This window comes from Epinephelus fuscoguttatus, linkage group LG16 (assembly GCF_011397635.1).
Source record: "Epinephelus fuscoguttatus linkage group LG16, E.fuscoguttatus.final_Chr_v1".
Lineage (NCBI taxonomy): Eukaryota > Metazoa > Chordata > Actinopteri > Perciformes > Serranidae > Epinephelus > Epinephelus fuscoguttatus.
This window is the reverse complement of record NC_064767.1, coordinates 16328065-16354514: the sequence shown is the minus strand read 5'-3', so window position 1 is coordinate 16354514 and position 26450 is coordinate 16328065. Positions and strand designations below refer to the sequence as shown.

The 26450-nt window shown below is 41.0% G+C and overlaps 1 protein-coding gene across 1 annotated transcript; it reads left to right on the top strand.

Annotated features, from left to right (window-relative positions):
• The first annotated feature begins 11041 nt into the window (after positions 1-11041).
• On the top strand, positions 11042-13862 carry nkx1.2la (NK1 transcription factor related 2-like,a). The gene is made up of 2 exons (XM_049600549.1): positions 11042-11252; positions 12807-13862. Exons 1-2 carry the CDS (start codon positions 11042-11044, stop codon positions 13406-13408), a joined length of 813 nt encoding a protein of 270 aa, XP_049456506.1. The 3' UTR covers positions 13409-13862.
• Positions 13863-26450: the final 12588 nt, after the last annotated feature.

The window sequence follows — 26450 nt, the reverse complement described above, 5'->3', positions numbered from 1 at the left end:
GAATAAAGCAATAAAGTCTTATGAGGGCACATCTGAGTCTACAAACCTACCGCGGAGGCCAGTCTGATCATTTCCATTTGTTTGTTTGCTCAGCTAAGACAGCTTTGTATTTGTATTTAAATCAGACTGTTGTCTCTTCTTCGACTGAAGACTCTGTCAGGCAATTGATGTGTATTTACTTATCAGTGCAGTTGTTTAGATTGCAGACACTTGCATGGGTGGCTTCAAATGGCGTCCTCTCTTAGTATGTTAATAAACTGTATGTAGTTTAAATTTGCGAAACAAGAAATATTCTGAATCTCTTCATGAGACAGAACATTTGTTACATCTCATTGTGCTTCATGATATTTTGGAAAGCAAGTGATTGTGCCGGATTAGAATGTGGATCTTCATCCCTGCGGCCCAGATACCAAGTTCAAAGGTCAGATGAGGTGACCTTGGGTGAACCATCGTCTAATTAGAGGTTAGGGGCCAAGATTTAATCGGAAATGTGACCTAATGCTCAGTGAACTGCATGAGGCTGCTCACAAAAACATTAAACTGACCCCAACACAAAGAAGTCACTATGAAAATGGTGATTTTATTGTTATAAACTAGAATACTATAACAACAAAACTAGAAGTGAACTAAAACAGTGTACAAAAATTTTGGCAGAGAATTCTGAACTCTTTTTAATGTCCAATACATTGAAGGATGGTTTGTTAGGCTTGTATATGAGCAACTCTGACTTATTATATCTTATTATATCTACTATACATGTGCAACTTTTAAATATGTAAGAGAAATATTCTTTGTTGAGATCACTGTGAGCTAAGTCAACCTGGTCTCATTCCGAAGTCATCAAAATCCGGCGCTTGGGCAGTGACTTGGGGGGTCAGACGCTGACGAAAAAGGACACTCCTTTAACGTTGGCATGATACACGGCTGGTCAGTGTTTAGTGGCGCTCGGTGACATCAGGGGCAAGAACTAAAGTCAAGGCACTAAAAGTCCGAGTGAGAAGGATGGAAGGCGTGGTGGATGGGTCAAACAAACACCAACCTTCACCCAGGAGAGTGGTGTTCACGTCCCATAAGATTATAAAGCCAAACCCTGCTCTTTTTTTCCTAAATCTTACTGATTGTTTTTGTTGCCAAACCCAACCATGTGCACTAGTTTGTTGGAGGGAAAAAAAACCCTGTCAATTTGCTTGTTGTACTACATGTATTTTGAAAGAGACTTTATGTGAACAGTAAATTTCCTGTGAAAATGAAGTGTATCTTGAAAGAAGACAATGTATGTAACAGGCAGAACTTGACACGGCGTTCCAGTACGTCAACAACCAACACACCTGGGGTACCTTTCACATCGTATCTGGACATGGAAAATACGTTTGCAGTATTAAAAAACAGCCTCAGTCAGTGATGTATCCACAATATATATATTGAAACTTTTCTATAGGCCGACATGGAAATTGGCATTACTCTGGTTCCCTCATCAACAAGCTAATGGGATTTTTTTCCAATGGTTTTTAGATTATTGCAGAAAAAACAAAGTTTATGATACTCATGAACACCATTTTTATGATATTTGAAGCCTAAATGCAATTGCTGCAAGTAAAAAGCTAATGTTAGGCTGTAAACGAACTACACTGCGGCGGCATGACTAAACATCCCTACCACAACAAGGCTGTAAAGTCGTGCTCAGCATGATGATAGTCTCGTTTGGCCACTTGTTAGCAACCGCATTTTTGTTGTAGAACACAATGTAAAAGTCTCATGAGCTTGTGTAAACCACAGATGTTGTTTTAGTTATCTAACCAGAAACCCATTCAAAAAACCCTTTGACTTTGAGACGAGGAAGGTAGGAGTGCAAAATGCTAACTCATTTCCAGGTTTTAGGACGCACTCCTGGGGTTCTGTGCAGGACTTGTCGGTTACTGTTTGTAAGCAGTATGCCAGTGAAAGAGAAATCCAACTTCAGATTCACTCTGGTTGGCATTTTGCCTCGCTACACTTATGTTTTGTGGTGCTGTGGCTGGGATTTCTGCAGCTTCCTCTTGGATGTGTGCTGCTTACAGTCTGGCACCTGGTCCCTTCCTTTTTATGAAGTCCGATCTCTTTGCCCAGACAAGTCCTGAATGCAGCAAAATAAGAGGAAAATAAGAAAATACAGGAAGAGGCTGAGGTATTATTTCCACCGGGGCTGGGAGGATCAGGAAGAGGTGGCATATTTAGCTTGTTAGGTACTTTTCTTGCAGAAGTTAACATCATGACCTTCTTAATTATTTCCTGGATTTTGTTTTGGTTACCATAGTCCCTAAATGTATCGAGAAATGCAGGAAATGGGATTTTAATTGCACATTTCTTTCTGGGGGAGGACCCCAGTACCCCAGTTATCCCCTTTTTATATGAGTCTATGTTGTATTTTTAATAGGAAAATTCTGTATAGTGTACCTTTTGAATCAATCTATCTTTGAGCAAACGCCGTCTTCACTGAGCTGGAAATTGAGAAAAAAAGCATCTATATTAAAACTAAAACTACCAAATGCATGGTGATGATTGACCAAACCTGAACTGAAAAAGAAAAATGTTGCTCAGTAGTAAAAGGACCCCTCTGTTGTGCTTTGATGTCATCATTTCAGGCTGGGGATAGATGCAAAGAAACCAGCGCTCCCAGTAACACCTACCATTCCAGAGCCACTGTGCTCTCATGCTGCAGCTCACTAACTCCAGCCTCACAGTTTCACAACCTGGTGGACCATTTGGCAAGGGCACAGAAACAAAAAAGAGATAATGGTCAATGGAGAAATATAAAGGGACAAACACAATCTGTTTCTGCACTAGATGGAGATGAATGGGGCATAATCCATTGCCTTCCATCACACCTACCCAGCCTGCGCCGTGGCTGCTCCCTGCTTAACCGCAATGATGATTAATCCTACACCCACTATTTATATTTCCTAATTGTAATTAGCACGAATTATCAATTACGGTTAGTGCCTAATTGCCCTTCATAAAGACAGCTCCCCAGGTTTAAACGGGTCCATTTAAATAATGTAACTAATAGCTCTTGCCTTTGCGTTGCGGATACATCTTCATTGTTCCACGCGTGAACCGTGATGGTTGCTCGTAATTTAACAGGGCAATCGAGAGAAGGAGTGCAGGTGGCACTGCGGGACTAATTATTGTTAATGAATTATGATGTGACCTTCTCAGAACAATGGCTAATCAATGCTCACGTTGAGTGACAGTGCGCTCTGTGCAGATGCCAGGGACCACAGAGCCATTACTAGCAGGCCTCAGCCTCGTGGAAAACAGGCAGCTGCAGCTCTTTCTGTCTGTTCTCTCGTGGTCACCCACAATATCTACACTGTCCTCTACACTCACTTGTGTTTTTGTGTGGAGAGGACAGGCCGGCCAAAATAGTCATGTAGCTTAATTGCAGACAGAACAGTCTAAAGGTCTCGCCAGGGCATTAGGCCAAGATAGTTTAGCTTTTGTACCCAGTCCTTGTGTTGCTGTTGTTTCACCTGATTGTTTCTGAAGAGCAATGCTTAGTATTTAATAGTCTTTTTACTTGCATCACATCAGTGCTCTCTGCTGTTATAAAATTAAAAGTGAGCCCGAGCTTAAGGAATGGAGATGAGATCAAATGCTCTGATCCTTCGGTGCATCACCCACAGCTATCTCACAACTGAGGATCATGATTTTCATTGATTTCAGAATCCATGTATATCTACAAAGCCGTGTGAATGCCTGAGGAAACTAATGCATGCTGTGGGACATGATTCAGTACAAATCTGTTTTCCTTTTGCACAGAGTTTACACAGCAATGGCATGGAAACAGAAAAGCTCAGACTTTCGTTTTTCCTCTCATAACTTTTGTTGCATTAACGTACAACAGGTACAGGACAGGTTTTGTAAAAAAGTTACATTTTCATGTCTTATTATAAAACAGGTAAAGGTGCTATATGAATACTGTGAAAGTGCTGAAATGCTCAAATTCACACAGTCCGTATTCAGAAATCTTCGTCTTTAAAGGAGCCGCAAGGACTTCTGTGAAGTTGTGATGTCACAGCTAGAGCTGCCCCCAACCAATAGTGTCATTTAGGGCCATTAGTCGACTAGTCGCCCGCATGTTTACGATATTAATTTGATTTTTAAATTAAATATTTTGGGCGGGGCAACACAATGGTTTGAGTTGAAGGTCTGAGAAAGAATAGCATTAGTAACATTGTTAACACTGTGCTACATTACGGAGAAATACAAAACTGTACTAATGAACCTTCATTAATATAGGCCTATACTTTATCTCCAAGTGCACGTCACACACTGAGCGAGCCGCCTGTTAATGACGCTGTGGGCTAATGGGCATGTAGCTACTTCCATGTTTCAGATGATACGTCATGTTTGTAGTCGACCAATGAAGATGAGTTTACATATCACCTTGGGTTCATCCTTCACCTTCTCAAAATGATCCCACACTTTGGATTTCCTGCCCGACATGTTATTAACTAGCCTGTGGAGTAACCGCAGGTACCAGCCCTGGAAATGAACGTGACTCCTGTCTGACTGCTGAGCGTGGCCACTTCCTGTGTCTGTCCTTTCAAATTAAATTCCCACATGGTCCAGTCATATAGCTTTTGATTTATTTGAGTTTCACTTTTTTTTTCTAATGACCTTTCTGGTCAACGAACATTTAGTCGACTATTAGGGGGCAGCCCTAGTCACTTCTACGCTATATAAAGGTAGAAAGTGCGGCTACAGTACTGTTGCAGTCATTCTGCGGCTAAAATGATAGTGAAGAGAGAGAAAATAAGAAGAGAAAGAGAAGCGCTACCCAGCACCCTGCCACCACTTTTCTGCTAAGGAAAGTGTTACATGGACACTCCCCCTTAAAGAGATAGGCGCCAAAACGAAGCGTTTCAGACAGAGAGTGAATACAGGTGTATTGAGATAGACAGTATGAGAAAAATAATGTATTTATTGAAGATTAAAGCATGTAAACATGATCTAATAGAAACCCAAAATACAAGTATGAACCTCAAAATGAGCACAATACAGTACCTTTAAGTTTTTAAGGGGCACAATTGTGGTTTCCTGAAAAGGAAAAAGGAGATCCTGTGTAGTTGTGAGTATTAAAAAGATTTCAGAACAATCACATACACAATATGATTTCTTTGTTCATGTATATCCAGCTATAAGGAAGGTTTTCACATGATAACAAACTGGAACAGTACACAGTGAAATGCAATAAACTTCTCTGTTAGAAAGTTTGCCCACTTTGCCACCATGAGCACACTGTACTGGTCGTTAGTTGACAACATCAGCGTTTGAACTGACCTTTACCTTGTTGTGACAGGGGCGCCGAATGACTGACAGTGTCCCTCAGCGTAATTTACCCCCACCCCACATCGCCCTCCATCTCCTCTGTGATGCAGTTGACCCCTTTACAAATCACCCCCAACTTTACACATCTGCTGCCTGTCAGCATCTGCCAGGCGCACTCACCCGTCCCGCCCATAATGAAAAACTCTCATTACTCGCCTCCACCCAACAGGTATACAGGCCGTTAGGACAATTACTGGGCAATGCCACTGACCTTGTTGTTAGAGAGAGTCAAACAAACACAGAGGTCTAACTGAAAGGAGGCCTGGCAGCAAAACCCGCAGGCATGCAGTGCAGACGGGAAGACTTTGCAAAATGAGGGAAGCTTTATGCCCGTTCTGTATCGATCTACAGTGGTTCACATCAATGCCAACTGCCTCAGAGTGCAGATAAAGTATAAATATGGGTAGCAGCTCAAAAGTAGTGTTACACACAGCAGTCAAATGATCAAACTTGCTGACAATATTCCAAATAACACCATAGGTTATGAGCTTGATTTCGTCCCAGCATAGTAACTTGCAGACACTAAAGCTGTGTATGATTTGTAATGCATCGGTTGTCATTTGTCACCATTTGTCAGGGTGCCTTCAGACCTAGACGTTGCTTGCTTTGGTCTGAATCAGGGACTAATTTTGTCACAAAGTTGCATAATTGCCTAGAGTTGGTTCGTGTTCTCACAGCAGAATTTACAAGATACCAGATCAAATGCCTTGTGTGAGAAAGCTGCTCTTGATTGGTCAGAATTTCCATGCGGGAAAAATCCAGGAAGTAAACAAACGTTGAAGAAGAGTACACTTGCAAGATAAATGTGACACTTTGTAATGTCACAATGGAGGGACAACTACGCAGGTTGATTTCAGCGCTGCTCATCGTGGACTATATTGCTGTCATTGTTCATTTTAGTCAAACCGTACAGTTTGAAAACAAGGCGTGGCTCCAACTAGAAAACAATGTTTTGATGCATTGGATGTGCTGAATGTGCATATTAAGGCAGTACAGGAGGAGGTGCACATTAATAATCCTCCAGGACTGTAACATGCTCATGTTTAACCCAAACTATGTGTCATGTGACTGCAGCTGGTTCAGATCGAACCAAACGAGCCACCTCTTCAAGAAGGTCTCGGCCCAGTTGTTTTGGTGTGCACCCAAGTGGGATTGCTGTGTTCACACCTGCCCAAATGAACCGCACTTAGTGGGCACACGTGAGCGCGAAGCACAGAGAAGCAGTCAGACCTACAGGCTACAGTGAGGCTAAAAACAGAGTTCAAATGACGTTTTTGGAAGCAACTTTTTATGTCGGGGCTTCAGGACACTTGGATCACTACGGATGAGCATGTTGGAGATATTTTGTGGTTTCAATTTTGTGTTCTTGGACGTTAGTCTGGGGCGCCGTCAGCCATTAGCTCTCCCCGTTGATCTCCGCAAGAGATGTGAGCCTCCGTCGGCATATGGGTGAGTAGATAATGGCTGAATTTTCATTTTTGGGTGCACTATCCCTTTAGTCACATGACTTGGACTCAAGCCAGACTCGAGTCACAGATTTGATGACTTTGGACTCGACTTTACAAGCTCAAACCCTCGATATGGACTTTAACACCAACGACTCCTGACTTGGACATGAGCCTTTTGACTTGAAAATACTTTATACCTTTCTGCAAGCCCAAAGAATAGACAGTATTTGATTTTAAAGGTGTGCCACGAATCAGTTAATTTCCCTTTATTTCCTGATTCAATTGACGTAAATGATTTTCATTTCCAGTAAGTCGGCACTTAATTCCCCACATCTGCTTTGTTTGAACCTATCTGGCAGTATTCAGTCGAGTTGCAGGAGTGAACCATGAAGAACAAACGCTAACTTACTGAGCACGTTAGGAAAAATTATACCAGATATAATTTGTTTGTGCCCAAAAACTGTGGTGGTAAAAATAAATAAATAAATAAATAAATAAATAAATAAATAAATAAGATTTTAAAAATGAATGGCACTATGTCAAATGTGTCAATTTAAGAGTACCACACAACTTGTAACTTGGTTTGACATTTAAAGCTGCACAAAGAACGGTAAGTTAAGTGAAAATAACAAATTATAACTTGTTTGGGACTCGAAACTCAAAGTTTAGGGCATGGGACTTTACTTGGGACTTGAGTGCAAATACATGAGACTTCCTTGTGACTTACAAAACAATGACTTGGGGTCTCACTTGTAAAACAGTGAGTAGGATCCATAATAAGAATGTACGTATAGAGAAGAGACAAAAATAGTGTGCACCAACAAATATTTCATCATTTCTACAGTCAGGCTTCCACCTCACCATCTGCGTCACCAATTTCCCATCTCCTAAATGTTCGTAAGCACGGGTCTTAAGTGATATTTCTGTATCTTAGGAACCATCACAGCTACAAACTAGGAATCTGTCACGTAGGATCTAACAGCCTCACATAATGATTCACCAGACACTTGCTGACTCTTTGTTTGAGTCCCACTTTACAGGAGTGTCGGAGACAGTGGAGGACTTTAGAGAAACAATAGACGCTACAGTCTGTGTGTAGAGCCTCAGCTCATAATGCTGCTCCTGCCATTAGACAAATTATCTGACGTTTAGCAGACTGGGGGCAGCCTCCCTGTGAAGTGATGACTTTACTGATCCTTGAGGGGGGTCTTGGATGGAAGTGTGTCTCTTCGGCTCCCTGCGGTGTCCGACAGGGAACTCTCCTCTCTGAAGTCCTGCTCTGGCAGGTACAGACTCAGAGCCGAGCCAGCTGCTGTTCCCGCTCTCTGAAGTCTACCTGAGGGCCTCTTTGTCCCTGGGGCTCGTCCCTTTGTCCCGCTGACCCACACAAACAGATGTCCAGCCACTGGGCTTTCTCGTAGGAAGTTGTAAACCTCCAGTGTGCAGCGGGCTCTATTCATATGGAGGGCCTACAGTAATGGCCGTGCAAGTGCCATACACATGCAAATGCAGCCACGAAGACACCCTGTAGGGGCAGCTTTAACAAATGTTTGACTATGTAACTACTGCAGACCATGCCAGTCCACCAGACTATGACTGGGTAGCAATGAAACCTCCATGTAATCACCCTGGACTGTGAAACAGGAAGTTGTGTAGGGAGGAATTTAACTGTGTGTAAACATGATCGGATCCCCCATGTGACAGACAGACAGAGACATGGCATCTGTCTCATCTGCTCACAATGTAGACCTCACAGGATTAGATGGTAAAATATGTTAATATGTTGAAAGAGCAACACCAAACCACAGCTATTCTTTCACAAAAGTACATTTTTACCACCAATTTAAACCTTTAAAATCCTACAAATGACTATTATTGAATTATAAACTGAAAATGCAGGTAGGTCGTTTAAGGACTGAGGAGTTAAGCGAAGCTCCTGTGCTTCTGCAGTTACTGGTTTGGCCTTCCAGTACCCAAAATGACTGTCTGTAGCCATCAGGTTTTATCTGTATTGGACACCTGCTGAGAATATTGATCCTGTGCTGGTTTCACCATTTTAGCCATCACCAGGCATCAAGCTTTAAACAACCCTATGTCACTTTATATTGAATACTAATAGCAAAGATCAGGGAGGCGACTGATTGTGAATATAAATCCATCACCTCAGGTGAGAAAACAATCAGCCGTATTCATTGTGTGCCTGCGATTTAGCTTCGAATGCTTTTAAAGGAGCGTCTAGAGTAGTGATTCGTCACGGATCCTTTCAGTCTGTCCCAATCACACATCCTTATTTGGTTTTATCTAAGCAAGATTAAGTAACTCTCATTTGGTAGACTGTTAACATACTGATGCAGGCAAATGTTTGATTTTAGTTAAAGGATAGCCCCTTGAGATGTAGCGTGTCATATTCAAGGGGGTCCTCAGACACAAATACAAAACAAAAACAGACAGACAAAACTGCATTACATCATAAACATACACTACAAATACACAGATACAGACATTCTCACTCACTATACAAGAAAATTAGAATTGGATACCGTGACCTTGAATAGTTACATAGCTGTTTTCAGTATAACATTTTAAAAACATGAACAAGTTGTTCTGAGAGGTGAATATAAAGAAGTCCTGAAGCAGCAGAAAGACGTAACAGATCTTAAGAAAAGAGGGAGATTTTTCCAGTCAGATGGAGCTTTGTATTAAAGTGACCTTTGTCCAACTTCTTTGAAATTTCTGGGGACAAAAGGGACAAGTGAAATAAACACATTTGAAAATGAATGCAGTGAAATTGCTATCTAAAATTAAGGCTGCAGCCAATTCAGTGATTAATACATGAGGCAATGTTATTTATCAGAGTATTAATCTTAACTTCCTTAGGATGCTTACCTGGGATGATTTTTAGACTGCAAACATATTCCCTGGACTCCTATATTAGGTCATCTGAACAGTCATTGTTTTTATTCTTATTTAGATAGTAGCACTATGCATAAAGGGCAACAGATTTTTTTTTCATTATCACTAACACCAAGTTTCTTGACTGAGTGCAGTACTCTCTATTTTTTTCTTTAATTCAATTCAATTTTATTTATAAAGCCCAATATCACAAATCACAATTTGCCTCACAGGGCTTTACAGCATACGACATACCTCTGTCCTTAGACCCTCGCAGCGGATAAGGAAAAACTCACCAAAAAGAAAAAAACCTTGAACAGGGGAAAACATGGTAGAAACCTCAGGAGGAGCAACTGAGGAGGGATCATTCTTCCAGGATGAACAAACGTGCAAAAGATGTCTTAAAGAACAGATCAACATAATAAATTTACAGTAATCCATATGACAAAATGATACATAAGAGACATAATTATTTTCGAGCATTTAATTTTATGAAAGTTACTGCAGTGTAGTGTAATGTAACAAAAACAGTACTTGAAATGTAATATTGGGAATATTATCATTACTGTTTCATGAAAAAACAAAAGCAACAATAACAAAGTTAATTAAACTAATAACAGAAGACACCTGCAATTATGAATAAGCAAAAATAATAAGGGATAGAGGATGCTAAAGACAATTTAAGCTGCCACAGCATCTTAAATGTTGATGAAACATAAAATATTCATAATACCTGGAGATACTTATCATCTGTGTGCTTCTAAATATGTATATATTTTTGGATTTTATTGTAAAAAGTTATCATTTGTACTGATAGGAGTCGTGACTCTCTGAGTTTATGAGCAGAAACAGTTTGGTTTTGATTAAGAGAATGAAGGAGAAATCTCCTCACTGACAGTACCGCCTCTAAAAGAGTCTAATTTGGGGAGACGGGACGATCTCTGATATGGATCAAGTGCCATCTGTGCCCAATTTACTTTCAGGTCGTGGATTATTGAATTTAATGATATGGGTGATTATCGACGAATGCTTTGAGCCCATTAGGTGGTCGTGTGAAACACTAATAGTGTTTGTGTCACGTGTCTGGCTGAGAGACTAGGGGGGGGGACAGACGCTTTAAAGACCGCGCTCCGGTCATCTCATTCACGCCGCAAGACTGACAGACAGAAGCAGAGGAGCCACAATCCGTGGGGGATCAGAGCCGCTAATCCGGTTTGATGAAGCTTGAAGACAAGAAGTGGGCGAAACTATGAGAAGTTCCTCTCCGCGCGCGTAATTACGCACGTCAGTCCTTTTTTTTATACTTCTTTAAAGGTTTTTCTCCGTAAAGGATGCTGGACCCCAAGGACCGTGGAGTGACCATGACGTCCACTCATAAGATTTCCTTTTCTATTATTGATATATTGGATCCGAACAAATTTAACAGCAGAAGGGGAAACGAACTTGTCAAGGAGAAGTTCTCTGTGCCACATGAGGAGGGAACAAGTTTGGAGTCGGACAGCACTGCAGGCGGACACTTCAGAGTTGAGGGCACGAAAGCAGGTAGAGAAACAATTTTAGAATATTATTCGTAGAAAACAAAACATGCATGTGCTATATTTTGTTTTGCATTTTTTTTTAATTGCACGTGCCACTTATTTAAAAACATCCAGACTTATTAACAAATACGCATCCATAATTTGTCATGTCTAAAAAGCGCATGGATAAAATAAATCTTTATTATTAAATCCTAGAATAAAAACTTTTTCTGCTCTGGGTCTAGACTGAGCAGCAGCAAGTGAGACACTATTTTCTATCAGATTTATTGTCATCTCTGTATGACCTTCCCTTAATTTCCAAGGCTGCGTTTCCTTTCAAGGAAGCCACAAAGGCTTGCTCCCAGAGCCCCAGCGTGTGATTGGCACTGGGACAGGCAGGCTAGATAATTGTTTAAATCGTCCCATTGAGGATGCCTCTGCGCGCTTTGATCGATATCCCATTACTGCATCCTGCATATCTCCCTCCAGCACCTTGCAGGTACAAACTTCACACCCCATCCATGTCTGATCCTAAATATCGTTCGATTAAAACTTCCCTTTAAATAGATGACATTTATCGATCCGCCCGCAAATATGAAACTCCATTAGCACGTCACGGCTGAGGTGGCGGAGCTGGATTTAGACGGGATTTCTTTCCGCAACATGACATTTGAGGCGCTGTGCGGTTTATAAATTATTTAAGGATTAGTGACCAAGCCCCCCCCCCTCCTCTGAATCTATGCTCAGTTCCGCCCCAGCGACCTCAGGATCCAAATCAAACGCGTTACAGATGTCAACTTCAGGCCTTCTGTGTTTGGTATTTAAACTGCGGTGCAGACAGGACAAAGAGGAACATCACCTCACAATGAAGATACATTTCTAAAGCAGGTGTGGGCCTTCAGCTTTGAGGTCTGACACGTGACTTATGACTTGTCAGGAGCTGTCCTTTCAGCACCCCGGACAATTTAACCTATCTGACCAACTTTTGGGCCTTTTGGCCTATTAATAAAAACATACTCACCAAGAGGTCAACTATTTATGTTATAATTCTACTTTTATTTCTCCAGAAAGTCAATCATAAAAAATAAAGTTCCTTCTTGTAAATAACATTGGAAATTAAGTGAATTTAGTTACGTGAGAACCACCAGAGAGGCCAGGCCTTGACGCACAAAACTGTCCTCATCTTTTATATGTAAATATGAAATCTCTTAGTATGTTTCCATCCTCAAAAGATGGTGACGAAGAAGATGGATATGGCCTATGCACCCCCCCTGAATATTTACAACATGTGCATTTGTTTCCTCCAATAAAAACATGACAGCAGCAGTTTATTTTGGCAAAATTGGGGACATTACGCCATAAATCGATGCAAAAAAGGCACAAATAGTTGCATAAAAATCACCAGAACGCAGGAAATTAAGTGTTTGATGCTCAAAATTTTGTGGCAGAGGGCCCCAAAACCGGCCCCACCCCTCCCTCTTTTCGTAGTTAAGCACCTTGGTGACTGGAAAATAAATTCATATTAATATGACTGCAGAGTTTTGCAGGATGTGAGTTCACTCTTCTTTTTTATTTGCAGGTGAAGAGACAGGAGATGAACACACTGCAGCCCCCAGGCATCATGCAGTCGACCCCCTTCACCTCTCCTTACCGGCTGAGCCAGATCCCTGTCTCACCGCTGAACAGGACGACGCAGAGCCAGCCGCCCCCATGCAGGACCCCTCACCGCACAAGCGTCGACGCACAGACCAGGCCTGTGCCAAGCCGCGGCGCGCCAGAACAGCGTTCACCTACGAGCAGCTGGTCGCTCTGGAGAACAAGTTCCGCGCGACTCGTTACCTGTCCGTGTGCGAGAGACTAAACCTGGCCCTGTCCTTGAGTCTGACCGAAACCCAGGTGAAAATCTGGTTCCAGAACAGGAGGACCAAATGGAAAAAGCAGAACCCCGGGGCGGACAGCACCTTGCAGCCCGGCTCCAACTCCCTGGTCAATGTCAGTCCAAACCCGCCCACCTGCGGGACGAGCCCCGCCAGCTTCCACCAAACTTTCCCCAGCTTCAGCTCTGGGAATGTGATCTTCCACACGGCCGGTGGTGTTCCGCTTTCATCCACTGGGGGGCTCCTGCATCCCTTCATGTCCAGTGGTTTTGTCCAGCCGACTTATTTTAATCCACATCTATGAAAGAAGCCAAGACTGACATGCTGCAGCTGGTGATGGGAACAAAAGTCACAGCTGCCCAGAGTCATTGTGAACTGTTGCATTAATCATGTCCTGAAAGTGAGGAGGAAAAGGAGGCACACATTTGTCATGTCCATTACCATTTCCCTCAACTGGGTGACATTTAAAAGGGAGTTAAACTTCCTTACGAAACTCTGACTGTCTTTAATGGTTTGTAATGGGCCTTTTCCAAGACTTGAACATGATAACAAAAGGCTGTGACTGAGCCCAACAATTATCCCATCATTAATTAATGTCCTTTTATAGCTGTGTGAAAAGACTGCACCACTTTGCACTGATTGTCTGTCATTGTGTCTGCTCAAACACCTGCTCACGCTGTGTATCTGACAGCTCATACAGTATCATTTTCTGCATCGGTGTACTGTCTTACATCTCACACTGTGGCATATTGCAACCATCCAACACCCTGCACAGCTCACGTCTGTTGCCGTTTATACAGCATTATCAGTGTAACTTAATTAAACAAAAAAACATAAAGCATCTGTGTGTGGCTCGTGTATTACAAAGTGAAAACATTTTCAAATGAGAATGAAGTGCAGGACACTTTGCATCCCTCTTGACATTAATTTGGTGAAATGTGACATCAGTGATGGGTTTGTAATGGTGGTAGATCATGTCCTTGTTAAAGGGTCCAGTGGAAATTGCTCATGTGCTGCCATCTCCTGGGCAACAAGGTGCAGGGGGAGGGATCTTAATTACTTTATGATCAGAGACCGAAAACATCTATGAGAACAATTTAAATCTTAGAGACACAAGACATTTAGGCATATTATTTAACTTTAAAACATTAACAAAGTTATTCTATACACTGGTTGAAAGTAATTAAGTACATTTCCTTGAGTAAAAACTAAGTGTACTCTGCTTGAGCATTTCCATTTTTCCATTTCTACTTAACAAATATTTTCACACTATTTCCTGATACTGGTCAGTTTTCATATATTAATTGATTCATTAATTTGGTGTGGCAGCAATATCCTTCCATATTTTCACTTTACTACTTTTCAGAGGTAAATATTGTACATTTGTGCTGTGTGACAGCTGAAGTTAATTTAAAAATAAAGATTTTATACCCAAAAACATATGATGAGTTTATCAAAATTTGCTACATTGGAATTGATTAAACTACTCCAAGTTAATGTACTAAATCAAATCAAATTTATTTATAAAGCACGTTCAAAAACAACCAGTGTTGACCAAAGTGCTATACAGTAAAAAATAAAATAGGTAAAATAACATAACATGGTAACAGCGAAACGTCAGAGAAATTACAAACCCAAAAACATGCACAAGTAAGCGAGTAAAAAAACAAAACAAAACAAAATAAAGCACAGAATAGTAAGATCTGAAATAAAATAATGACAGAAAAAACAAACAAAAAAGAAAACAATAATAATTAAATATAGTATAATATGTAATATAATATATATCACTTCCTAATACTGTATGGCACAGTTTTAAAGTTTTTTTTTAAACTGTGAATATTGGTTTTAATAAATCAATTGCTAATGTTTTATACTTCAGTCATAAATCATTAAAAAGAACAACGTTTGGGTTGCCAAGTTGTGGAAAATACTCCTCCATCAGAACATTTGGTTTGCTCGTTTAGCTCGCTCTTAAACCTGCAGTAACTGAGTTATCTGGCCACTTGAGGGCAGCAGAAACACGCTGCATCTACACATCATCGCCTTTTAAGTCCACATGGTGAACTTGTAGGCAGATGGGAGAAATTTTGCTTTCTACCAGAAAGAGATCTCTTGGATAAGGTTAGACAAAAGACCATGGTTTAGGTTATAATGAATTGACTTCTGTCAGAAAGACCTTTCTTGGAGAAAGCCTACAAGGAAAACTTCCCCCATGTGAACTTGTAAGTACGCTCCAGTCGTAATCACCCATTTATCCACCCATTTTCAATTGACGCCTTTTTATGACCAAACCCTTGAGGGACTATTTGTCCCAGGACGAACTTTTAGAAATGAGACAGCTAAACTGACCAACGTTTTTGAAACAAATGATCAGATCAGTGATTCTCAAAGTTTTAAGGACTGATTGCCATTTTAGGAGCCAGAGGGCCGCACAGGAAAGGTGCACACTGGGGGAGAGGTGTCCGCCCCAATATAGATTAGAACTACAGCCTACAAGTAAGTAGTTGCTTATCTGGGCTACACAGCTAGCAGACATGGTCAACTTCACGACACTATATCTGGAACAAAATCTTAAGTTTTACTGACAACTTGTTAACATTTAAACCTGCAGACTCGATAGATAAGATAAGATAACTTTATTTGTCATGTGTACACCTAGGTACATAGGAATTCTTGTGCAAAAAAACACTAAGAGTCAAGGCAAGTAATAAACAGTAAACAATAAAGTGCACATGACAAAGTATAATAAACACAAGACTATAAACTCCACCTGTAGGGCATTCAGAAATATATATCTGCAACCTCAGGTAACTGACCAGCATTCACTGACAGAAACCCATGACTGTTTTCTTGATGACTTACTAACATTTATAACTGCAGATACATCACTTAGTAGAATGTGAGAAATCAAACATTGATTAATTAAAGTGTCATGCTGGAGGCGGATTTTTCACAACCTGGAAAGTCAAAAGTTCTATTACTTAAAATTAAAAGTTTTATTACTGAAGTATATTTCATCAATACCTCTGTAGTTAAACTTAAGTGAACTTTTGAATGCAGAACTTTTACTTGAATGCTTTACTCTGAATATTTCCCCTAGAGTCAGTCTACAACCTTCACTTACATAACTCAGCCACACAGTGTCACTATTTCCTTTCTTTCTGTCTTTCTACATCAGCTCAGTTTATGTGCAGTGGAAGAAACGACTGTATTTATTAGAATTCCAGATATATTATGATCAGTGTCATCTGTTTTAGGATTTATTCATCCATTTTATGTATGAACTTTTATGGTATGTTGTTGCTTTTATGTTAGCACACTTTCTATTTATCCTATGTGTTTTTTGTACCTTGATTATTCTCCTTATATCTTAGGCTTTGGCCTTGTGGAACACAGTTATATATGAGGTATTTACTCATTCCTGCTTTGGAATGTGAAAGAAACTCAGTATATAAAGAAGACATGGAAGCATTTTCAGGAGCACATCTATGCACATATATTATTTGCACATAGATAAATTAGAAACGTTAATTCCCTGTTTGTGTAACTAGTGTAGGATTCTGGGGAAAACAGTCTTCCATTACAGTTCATTTACCTCCATTTCTGCCTCCATGTGTAGCAGGTACGCATGACTGATGTAACGAATCACCCACCAAGCTGAGGGAAGCCAGCAAGCAACGCAGGACATAAAAAGATCTGGTAGAAGAGCTATAGGTAGCCAGGATGATCTGTGCAGTCCCACCGCAGCGGACTGGGATAGGCGAGCTTCAAACCCACTGTCAAGCCAGTGTCATTAGTTGACATCTTTCAAGGGTGTGTTGTGCTTTCACTACTTTGATCTACACAGGCTGAAGAAGAGGCTTCTGTCTATATCTGCAGACAGTGAGTGTGCTGCTGGGGGGAAGGAGACAGGAGGAGAACAGACTGAGAATGGCTGGTAGGCAATTTTCCTCCTGACATCAGTTTGACGGTTAGTGGGCTGACAAGCATCCTTCAATTAGATGGGGTTTTCTCACTGCTGTCAAAACCTGGCCAATGTCAACCTGTCGCTGAGGTGCTTCAGTTAGTGTAGCTGCTATTTCAGGTTCCCCCTTCTCTTTCATATATCTTTGCACATGCGTGAAAACATACACATTAATAAAAAATCTGGCATCCCTCCATTTAGATTGGTTTGTTCTGACTGGTGCATATGAACGTCCCCCGCTTTGGTTCAGTGATATTTTTCATTCCAACAAGGCCTGGCATGCAGCCGAAGAACTTGACAGTTTTGATCAATACTCTGGGAAATACGGCGTAAGGAACCCATCCCGTATTTTGGCTTGAGGCAACTGCTGTATGACAACGTGATGAATAATTTTGCAAGTTATCTGAGGGGGGTCATTTAGGTCTGGGCGAAGAGGGCGCATGTTTAAAATTCATGTTGGAGAATGCTCTGGGACAAGGTCAGATGTTAATAGTAACAGTGCTTTCATGTCTCTGTGTGTAGATGTGTGTGTGTGTGTGTACACACGGTCATATGGGGAGAAAATTCCATCTACAGCCCCTGTTCGCTGTACTTATCTTCTGCAGAGAAATGAGTAGGAGGTTTGAATAAATAAAACGGAGCTGAGGATTTCCTGGTATGCCTGTGTGTGTGTATGTATGTGTGTATATGTGCGCTATCTTCAGCCGTGGTGGTCCACAGGGACCGGCATCGTTTCCACTAAGGTTCACAGGTCACATGGGAAGAGAGTGTGGATGGGGTGGGGTGGGGGGTGAACAGAGATATAGGAAGACAGAAAAAGGTTTCCAGGTGCAACACTGTAGGAGTGTTTTATCAGGATACAGTTATATGTGCACACCGACTATTTCAAATTCTCTCTAATAATTTACGGCATTAACATTTTGATCTATCTGGATGTTTCACTTATGATTACTCATTCCTCTTAATTAGCACTTAGTCCTCGACTCAGTGACATGAAAAAGGCTTTCATGCTGATTTAATCTTAGAAAGGTCAAGTGCCTGATTGCTTATTTGAATTTTATATCTAAAATATCTCAAACCTGCAATGACACATCATCACCTTTTAAAGTTGATATTGTGAACTTGTGAGAAAGCAGTTGCCTAGTTATAGATCCAGCAGATACGACATTAATCCTCTTGGGGTCCACACAGAAACATACAAAGACAAAATAACAAGACATTAACACATGAAAAGACAGTAGCGAATGAATGTCTGTGACCACCTGATAAACAAAGTCAAATATTTATGGTTTCATTTCTGTTTTTGGCCTCCACCAACTTCTGAGGAAACGCTCCACTTTGTTCACCAGCTATAGTCGATCACTTGGTCTGCTGTTTGGTCTTGAGTAGGTAGCGTACTCCCAGCCCGTTCTAAGTCCCAGCTAGAGACTGCAGTGATGTCAGCATCACCAATGAACAGAGGTACCTTTTGCATATTTTCTAAACTTAACCATGTGCATTTGTTGCCTAAGCCTAAAAAGAAAATGTTTTACCTCTGTTGTTAGTTAATTTTGAAAAAGATGGCATGCATGTAACAAGCAGAAACTGTACATTTCCAATGACAATGGAAACATAGGCCTATTTTGAAAAGACACAATGCATTTAACAAGTGTTAATTGACACGCTGTCCCTGAATGTCCAAAACTGACGCACGAGGGTACCTCGCATGTGTAACAACTGGTGAGCCAGGTGAGAGTGGACTCAAACGCACGGCTCTGGGGACAGTTTGGGTAAAATATCACAGTCTTCCCTGGCAAAAGGTAGGTTCCGTACACAGAGGGACAGTCAGTGGAGGCAAACAGATCCAATAAGGACGAGGTAGAGGCAGAGTCAATCACCAGGCTAAATAAAAAAAACCAAAAAAACAAAACAAGAAAAGGACACAGGGAAACAAAAGGCTAGACACACAAGGAGCTAAGACGAACTGGCACTGAGAGAAAACAAGACACACACTAAGGATAACGAGACACAGGTTAGGCTAATCAGGGCGGGACAGACAATCAGACACAGGTAAAGTCATCAAAAGGGAGGGAAAACTCACAAGTGCAGGAAGTGAAGTGATCTGAAATGAGAGGAGATGTGAGTTTTAGTAAATTAAAGTAAAACAGCAACCAACATGAATGAATGAAATGAAAAACATAACCTTAGAAACTTGAGCTGTGACAGCACGTGACAAAGTGACAAAGGAGCTGGATTTGGCTAGTTGGGATGAGAACGTGTTGGTACTCTTTGATGAGAGTGGTAATACTGAAACAAAATATTAAATTTGTGCTATGTAAAACCAAAACAATGAGCTGAAAAACACTAAAATGCTCCACACAGATGGAGGAACGCAAGTTTGGTGATTAATCTCTGTAGCCTTCTGACTACAAACTTCCTCTTTTACGTACAAGTGGTCATGTGATCCACTGTTCATACTAAAATCTTATTACGATATTACTATAGTATTTTTCCTATAATATTTCTCAGTGAACTTGTACCAGTTACACAACATAGTGTACAACGCATGTTTCTGATCAGGGAACAGCAGGAACATCACACTAAAAATCAAGTGTTAAAGTTCACTCTTCACCTCAACAAAATTTGCCAAAAAACCCTCTGTCAAGCCGAAGCTGTTGAAATCTGGTGCTTGGGCAGTGACTTGCGGCATCAGAAACCAACGAAAAAGCCTTCCTTCAACGTCAGCATGATATGCGGCCAGTTGTCGTGATAGTTTAACAGCACCCGACGGCATCGGGGGAAACGCAGTGGGACAAGGACGAAAGTTAAGGTGGCGTACGTCCGAGTGGGGCTGGTGCAAGGAAAAAAACCCCCGTCAATTTACGGTGTTGTACTGACATAGTGCTTTTATTTTGAAAGAGACTGTATGCAAACATTAAATTTCCTGTGAAAACGGAAGTGTATCTTGAAAGACAACAATGCATATAACAGGCAGAACTTGACACGGCGTCCCAGAAAGTCCTGGTATCTTTAACGTCATATCACATCGTTACCAAAACGTTAATATGTGATGAGGTCGGAGTGAAAATGTGTTGAATGTATCCCCTTACAAGTTTTATCCGCAACTTTCAGCTTTCCTCTGAAGATGACATTCTTTCAGTTGTCATGGAAACTGCGCAATCATCATCATGACCTTGACAATGCCAAACTCTATCCACTGAGGAAGACCATAAGATGTGACTAAAAGTCCCGTAAAAGCAAAAGTGGTGGACCGTCAGTTAGGAATTATTATCTTTTTATCAAACACACTGATATTCCCTGTCACTAACTTTTAACAACCAAAGTTGGGTTTATATTGTCTATTTAAAATCAAATTAAAATACTGTAGAAACACTGCATCCTAACTATGTCTCTGAGCAGCGTAGTGAGGATTCACTGGGTTGGTTTATTTATAAGTCCCAATGGCAACAGTTCAGATGATCGCACCTACACACACCATGCTACGGCAGCATATTCAAAACTCAGCTGTGAACATCACACAGTTTCACTACAATGGGGAGTTCTCAGTAAAGTATGTGAGCCATGTGCTGCGGATTGCACTGATTTTATTCCTCTATATGCTGCAGAATGCAGCGGGTAAGCTAATTCAAAAGACACTTGTACAGTTTAAAGATTGAAATATCACTCAGAGCTCATTATGTGTTTGATAGAAGAATAAACTTCCCTAAATCACTGTGAAAGTGCACTCCTGAAGGCGGCCCCAGGTTTTTACGATTAATCTTTAACCGCAGCCAATTCTCCATGAGCTCTGGCTCTTATTACATCTCACCACCTCCACTAACTTTATGAATCATTTTTGAAGCATACACTGGATGTATATCTGCTCATATGTTGGGAATATTACTGCTTTGCTGTGAGTAATGTGCAGATCCGGAGAAAGAGAATAAAGAGAAAGCAAAGTTAGTCCTGGAGTTTTCAGACACCCTGCTTTTTGCTTGAATTGTTGGAGTTTTGCTTGACATCTCTCTTCGATGCTTTGTATTTCAGCTGCATCCTCCAGCGCAGCAGGGACCCCAGCCAAGGCAGGAGGAGATAAAACTGATTTTTTTTTTCAGCACCAAGCGGCAGTCAGCCGGCAGACGGAGCCAACTTGTAATGGTGTTTTAATCAGTTGTAGAAAGTGAAAGTCAGGTTGAGGTTTAAAGGAGGGGGGCGAGTCCTTGGAGGGTTCGGCCTCGCCTGTTTGGGGATTCAGAAGTGAAGCTGTACTGTTGGACCTCATCTGTGGGTCAGCTCAATGACAAACCATGGGAGTCATAAAAACTTAAACAGCACCATTACCAAGGACAAGATTTGTTCAACACCTCTGTCCCGTTGTTCAACACTGCATGTTGAATATTTACATTATAATTCTAACACCAGCTGTTTCCTTCTGTTGAATTCTGACTAAATCCTGGAAGCTAAAACACAAATTACCCAGACGTCAGACAGCTACTGTGCCTGAAGGGAGAGAATTGCCAAATGCTTGACAATCCAAACGCTCCCTTATGTTTGCCTGCAGTCTGCCATCATTTTAGCTGTCGTCTCCAGCTGTTAGCAGCCATTAGGAAACAATGAAGTCTCCAAGTGTTAAAAGTAAGTAAGTATCATCTTTTCCATATTCATAATTAAATGAGAATGGGTTTTGTCTTTAGCTTTGCCGGAGGGAGTACAGTGTGTTCAGAGAAAGTCAATATTTTGTCTCATTCAGTCTGGCTTTTCCCTCTTTCATTGATTTGTTCTTTCTATGATGAACAGTGTGGTTTTGATAAAGTAATTTCGATATGAAGGTGCCAAAGAAGTTCCCTGTGGGCAGATCATAAGACAATGGGCCCCTGGGCACAGAAATGCAAAGGCCCCCACCACCTCTCCTACACACAGGCTTTGTGCTGGTTTTCCCTTTTTGTTGTTTGCAAATCTTTTGGTTATTAAACTAGTTTTTGTGGTTATTTGCCCATTTATGTAGTTGTTTTGTGTCTCTTTGCAGTTCTTTTGCATCTCTTTGTGGTTGTTATGTGTCTCTTTGTAGTCATTTTATGTCTTTTTTGCTCGTGTTGCATCTCTTTGTGGTTGTTTGACCCATTTTTGTAGCTATCTTGTGTCTTTTTGCAATTCCTTTGCATCTCTTTTATGTCTCTTGGTAGTCGTTTTGAGTCTTTTTGAGGTCATTTTGTGTCTTTTTTGCTCATTTTGTGTCTGTTTGTGGTTGCTTTGCCCATTTTTGTAGTTTGTGTCCCTGCAGCTCCTTTGCATCTCTTTTTGGTCATTTTTGTGTCTTTTTGTAGTTGTTTTGGTTCTGTTTGAGGTCATTTTGTGTCTTTTTGGCTCATTTTGCATCTCTTTGTAGTTGTTTTTGTAGTTGTTTTTTGTCATTTTTCTATGTTTTTGCTAATTATGTCTGCCTTTGTAGTTGTTTTGCTCATTTTTGTGGTTGTTTTGTGTCTTTTTTTTAAAAGTAATTCTATGTGGTTTTTGCTCATTTTGTGTTTCTTTGTGGTTGTTTTGCACATTTTTATATATTTTTTTTTTGTCTCTTTGCAATTCCTTTGCATCTTTTTGTGTTCATTTTGTGTTTATTTGCATCTCTTTGTAGTTGTTTTGTGTCTTTTTTAGATCATTTTGTCTCTTTTTTGCTCATGTTGTGTCTCTTTGAGGTTGTTATGCATCTCTGTGGTCATTTTGTTAATGTAAGTGACATTTTGCAGGTGAAGGCCAGGGGGCCCCCTTACACTTTGGGCTCCTGAGCCTGTGCTTGGCAGGCCCCTTAAATAATCCAACCATGTGTGAGAGGCATTAAATTTAAGGCAGCAAAACAATTAAAGCCGCCAAACTGAGCTACAGCAAGAGCAATTATGATTTAGAGTGAGACTTCAGTCCCGATCTGACTTCAAGAAACATTTGGATAACTTCCCAGTAAGGGGTTTTTACTAAAGACTATCCGGAAATGGCACGGCAGCATGTGAGCGATGTCTTGGATAAATCTTCAGCAGGCAATCTCGATTAAGCTCGTCTGGTCCATCTTTTCCTCTCCCTCACAAATCTTCTGACTACGTGTTTTAATCTAAGCACAAGGGCCAGAGAAGACACGCTGATGTGATTACAAGACTACTGGCACAGAAGTCAAGCAGTGGATGAAAACAGATTTTCCAAGGAAGGCTTCATGGTTTGGGAAATGAGTGTAATGTGATTTCATAGCGAGTAAAATGAGGGGGGATTCCAGATCCTTGAATCAACCCGAACTCTGGGCTGAACTCAGGCAGAGCTGACAGGAGCGTGTCGTCACTCTCAGAGGGAGCTGTTTTCGAGTCTCATAAAATCAGGCTCTGTAGTAGAAAATCATTCTGATCAGCTTGGGCCTGTGACAGAGACATCATTAGTTAAATCCTCTAGTGAATCCTCTGAGAAAAAAACTTCTGTGATCTATTTTGTATGAAGTCTTATATAATAGTTTGCAGAGAGAATAAATATTGAAAATCCTAAATGGATGTTCAAGCAGAATCTGGGCATTGATGTACCCGCCGGTCAAAACAATGCATCAATAGTTAAAAGTCCTGCAATAATCTGTGAAACTTCCTCTCACTGAAGATCTCTGTTTAATATTCTCTTCACCTCTCCTCTCCCCAAACACTGCAGCTTTACCAGATGTGTTGTTTCACTCATCTGATGCATTCAAAGGTCAGCTGTGCTAATAACACAGAAGAGGACAGAGCGCCGTTAATTACAGTCTGTCTCAAAGTCAAAGACCACAGTGCTGGAAGAGAGCTCGTCCTCCCTCGCACACACACGCTCATTAGAGGACATTATCTCGCAACGGCTGCTGAGTGAGCTAATGGCAGTGTAATGAACTCAGTCGCCGCTGTTAGATTTGGAAAAGAGATGCAACAGTCTGTCTTCCTCTCACCTCTCATGCACGGATTCTGCAGAGCATAGTTTCTCAATCAGGAATTAAGAGAGCTAAGCCTGTGTTTGCTGTAGAAATCCTGATGTGGCAGATAGTAAACACTCCAAGGTGAGCCGACATCCATATATTTGACTCATTTGGAAAGTTAGAGATGGAGGCAGCGTGCAGGGAGGAAACATCAGCTTTTTAATGAGCCTTGCATTCCTTCAAGGATAGCCAATAACAGTATTAAAAAAAGACTTTTTACCTCGTGGAATAGTTTTGCGTGCCTTTGAAGAAGGTGTCAACTTTCCAGAGATGACAGAGACAGCGTGCAGGCCTGTGATGTGTGTTTGTGGTGTAATTTGGTAGATTCCATAATGTATGAAGATACATGTTTTCAAATGTTGAAAAGCAATAGTGGCAAACAGAGAGCAGTGTCATTATTCCTAATTTGGAATCTTTGTCTTTCAGGGGCAGCGTGAACACTGACATATCATCACCTTTTAGTTTGATATGGTGAACTTGGTTGCAACAAAAGCCTTCGTAAGTCCATCATTTACTTTTTTAGCTCTGTGTTTGGTCTCTACCAAGTCCTATGGGAAATATGTGGCTCTTTTCAAGCTCGCTGCTCACTGTGTCTGCTCTTTGGTGTTGAGCAGATAGTAAAAAGTGGGTTTCTTAGAGCTTATTTGCTGAAACCACTGCCTGCTGTGGCCAAAAGCTACACTGTGAGAGCAGTGAGAGTGAACCAAAACAATAAATTTGTGGGTCAGACATCTAAACAAAAAGCTGAAACCTATTATAAAGCTGTGTAAGGCCAGATTGAGCTGCAGACTCAGGTGATTTATTCTCTGTAGGCAGTGTTGGGGAGGCACTGATTACATGTAAATTACAAAATACTGAAAAAAAAACCATGTAATTAGCCCTTTGATTACAAAGGGCTCACATCTGAATATATTCTTTTCCGTAAAAAGTGTATATATAGAATATAACATTCAGTCTGTTGCTCTGCATCTTGCTGTTGTGCAGGAGTGCCTTCTTTTGGCAGAGCCTGTTTGCAGACATTTTTCAGCTTCATTGCCAAGTTTAAAACATTTGTTAGAAAAGTAATAAAAGGCACTCAAATGTAATAACTTTTAGAACTCTGATGAAGTGATTAAGTTATTTTACTTATTACAATTTTCACAAGGTAAGTAGTAATCTGTAACCTACTACATTTCAGAAGGAACCTGTCCTACGCTGTTGTGCTGTAGATTGTTGCTATAGAAATATAGATTATAGCCACTTTAAGAAATATTTTCTTGCCTGCACTAACATGTGTGTCTGCACTAACGTGTGTGTGAGTGTGTGTGTGTGTGTGTGTGTGTGTGTGTGTGTTAAACAAGACTACCATGCAAGCAGCTCTGTGGGGCTGCACTTACACTGTGCTTTGAGCAAAATGTGTCAGCATGCTAAAATGCTCATAGTACCAATGCTAATATAATGATATGTAGCAGGTTAGATTTCATTAGGTTACATCAGTGGTTCTCAAATGGTGTGCCGTGGGATTTTATGATAACCACACATTATTATTGCACTATTCAACTGGGCCTGTATACAAAGTTATGGATGAGTTGTTAATTGACTGTATCAGTATGTTATGTGCACCCATTTCCTGATGAAGAGGCAAACTCTAGCTAAAAAATGTAATTAAATGTAATTTAATTTCAAAAAACCTCCACGAGGAACCTATTTTGTGCCATTCATATGAGGGAATTTTAAGTGTGTAACACATCAAAAACCCTGATTGGCAGCCAGTGTGAGGGCTGATGACATGTAAAAGGAGAGAGCTGTGAGTGGGAACATGGGTCGCTTATAGTACGGAGCAAATTACAACAAAGAACCAGCGAAGACAACCTACCACCGACATCCATCCATCCATTTTTGTAGCTGCTTATCCTCTTGAGGGTCGCGGGGGGGCTGGAGCCTATCCCAGCTGACACTGGGCAAGAGGCAGGGTACACCCTGGACAGGTCGCCAGACTATCACAGGGCTGACACATAGAGACAGACAACCATTCACACTCACATTCACACCTACGGACAATTTAGAGTCACCAGTTAACCTGCATGTCTTTGGACTGTGGGAGGAAGCTGGAGTACCTGGAGAAAACCCACGCTGACACAGGGAGAACATGCAAATTCTGCAGAGAGGGGCTCCCTCCTGGGATTGAAACAAGAGCCCTCTTGCCGTGAGGCGACAGTACTAATCACTACACCACCATGCCGCCCCCAACCACCGACAGAAAGGAGAAAAATAGACTGTAACACAAAAACTGTCTTTTTTCATTTTGATTGTCTTATGTCGTGATAAGAGTGGTAACACACCTTAAAGAAGCCGTTGTGCACAGATATAAATACAGGTGTGCCTTGAGATTTTGGCCTTCGGTGTGTCTTGGTCACAAAAGGTTTGAAAACCACTGGGTTAGATAACGTATCG

Bases quoted from the DNA above. Each gene is read 5' to 3' on its own strand.
- nkx1.2la (XM_049600549.1), top strand. From the start codon at position 11,042: ATGCTGGACCCCAAGGACCGTGGAGTGACCATGACGTCCACTCATAAG. The intron at 11,253-12,806 runs GTAGAGAAACAA...TTTTATTTGCAG, and splicing joins AGTTGAGGGCACGAAAGCAG to GTGAAGAGACAGGAGATGAA.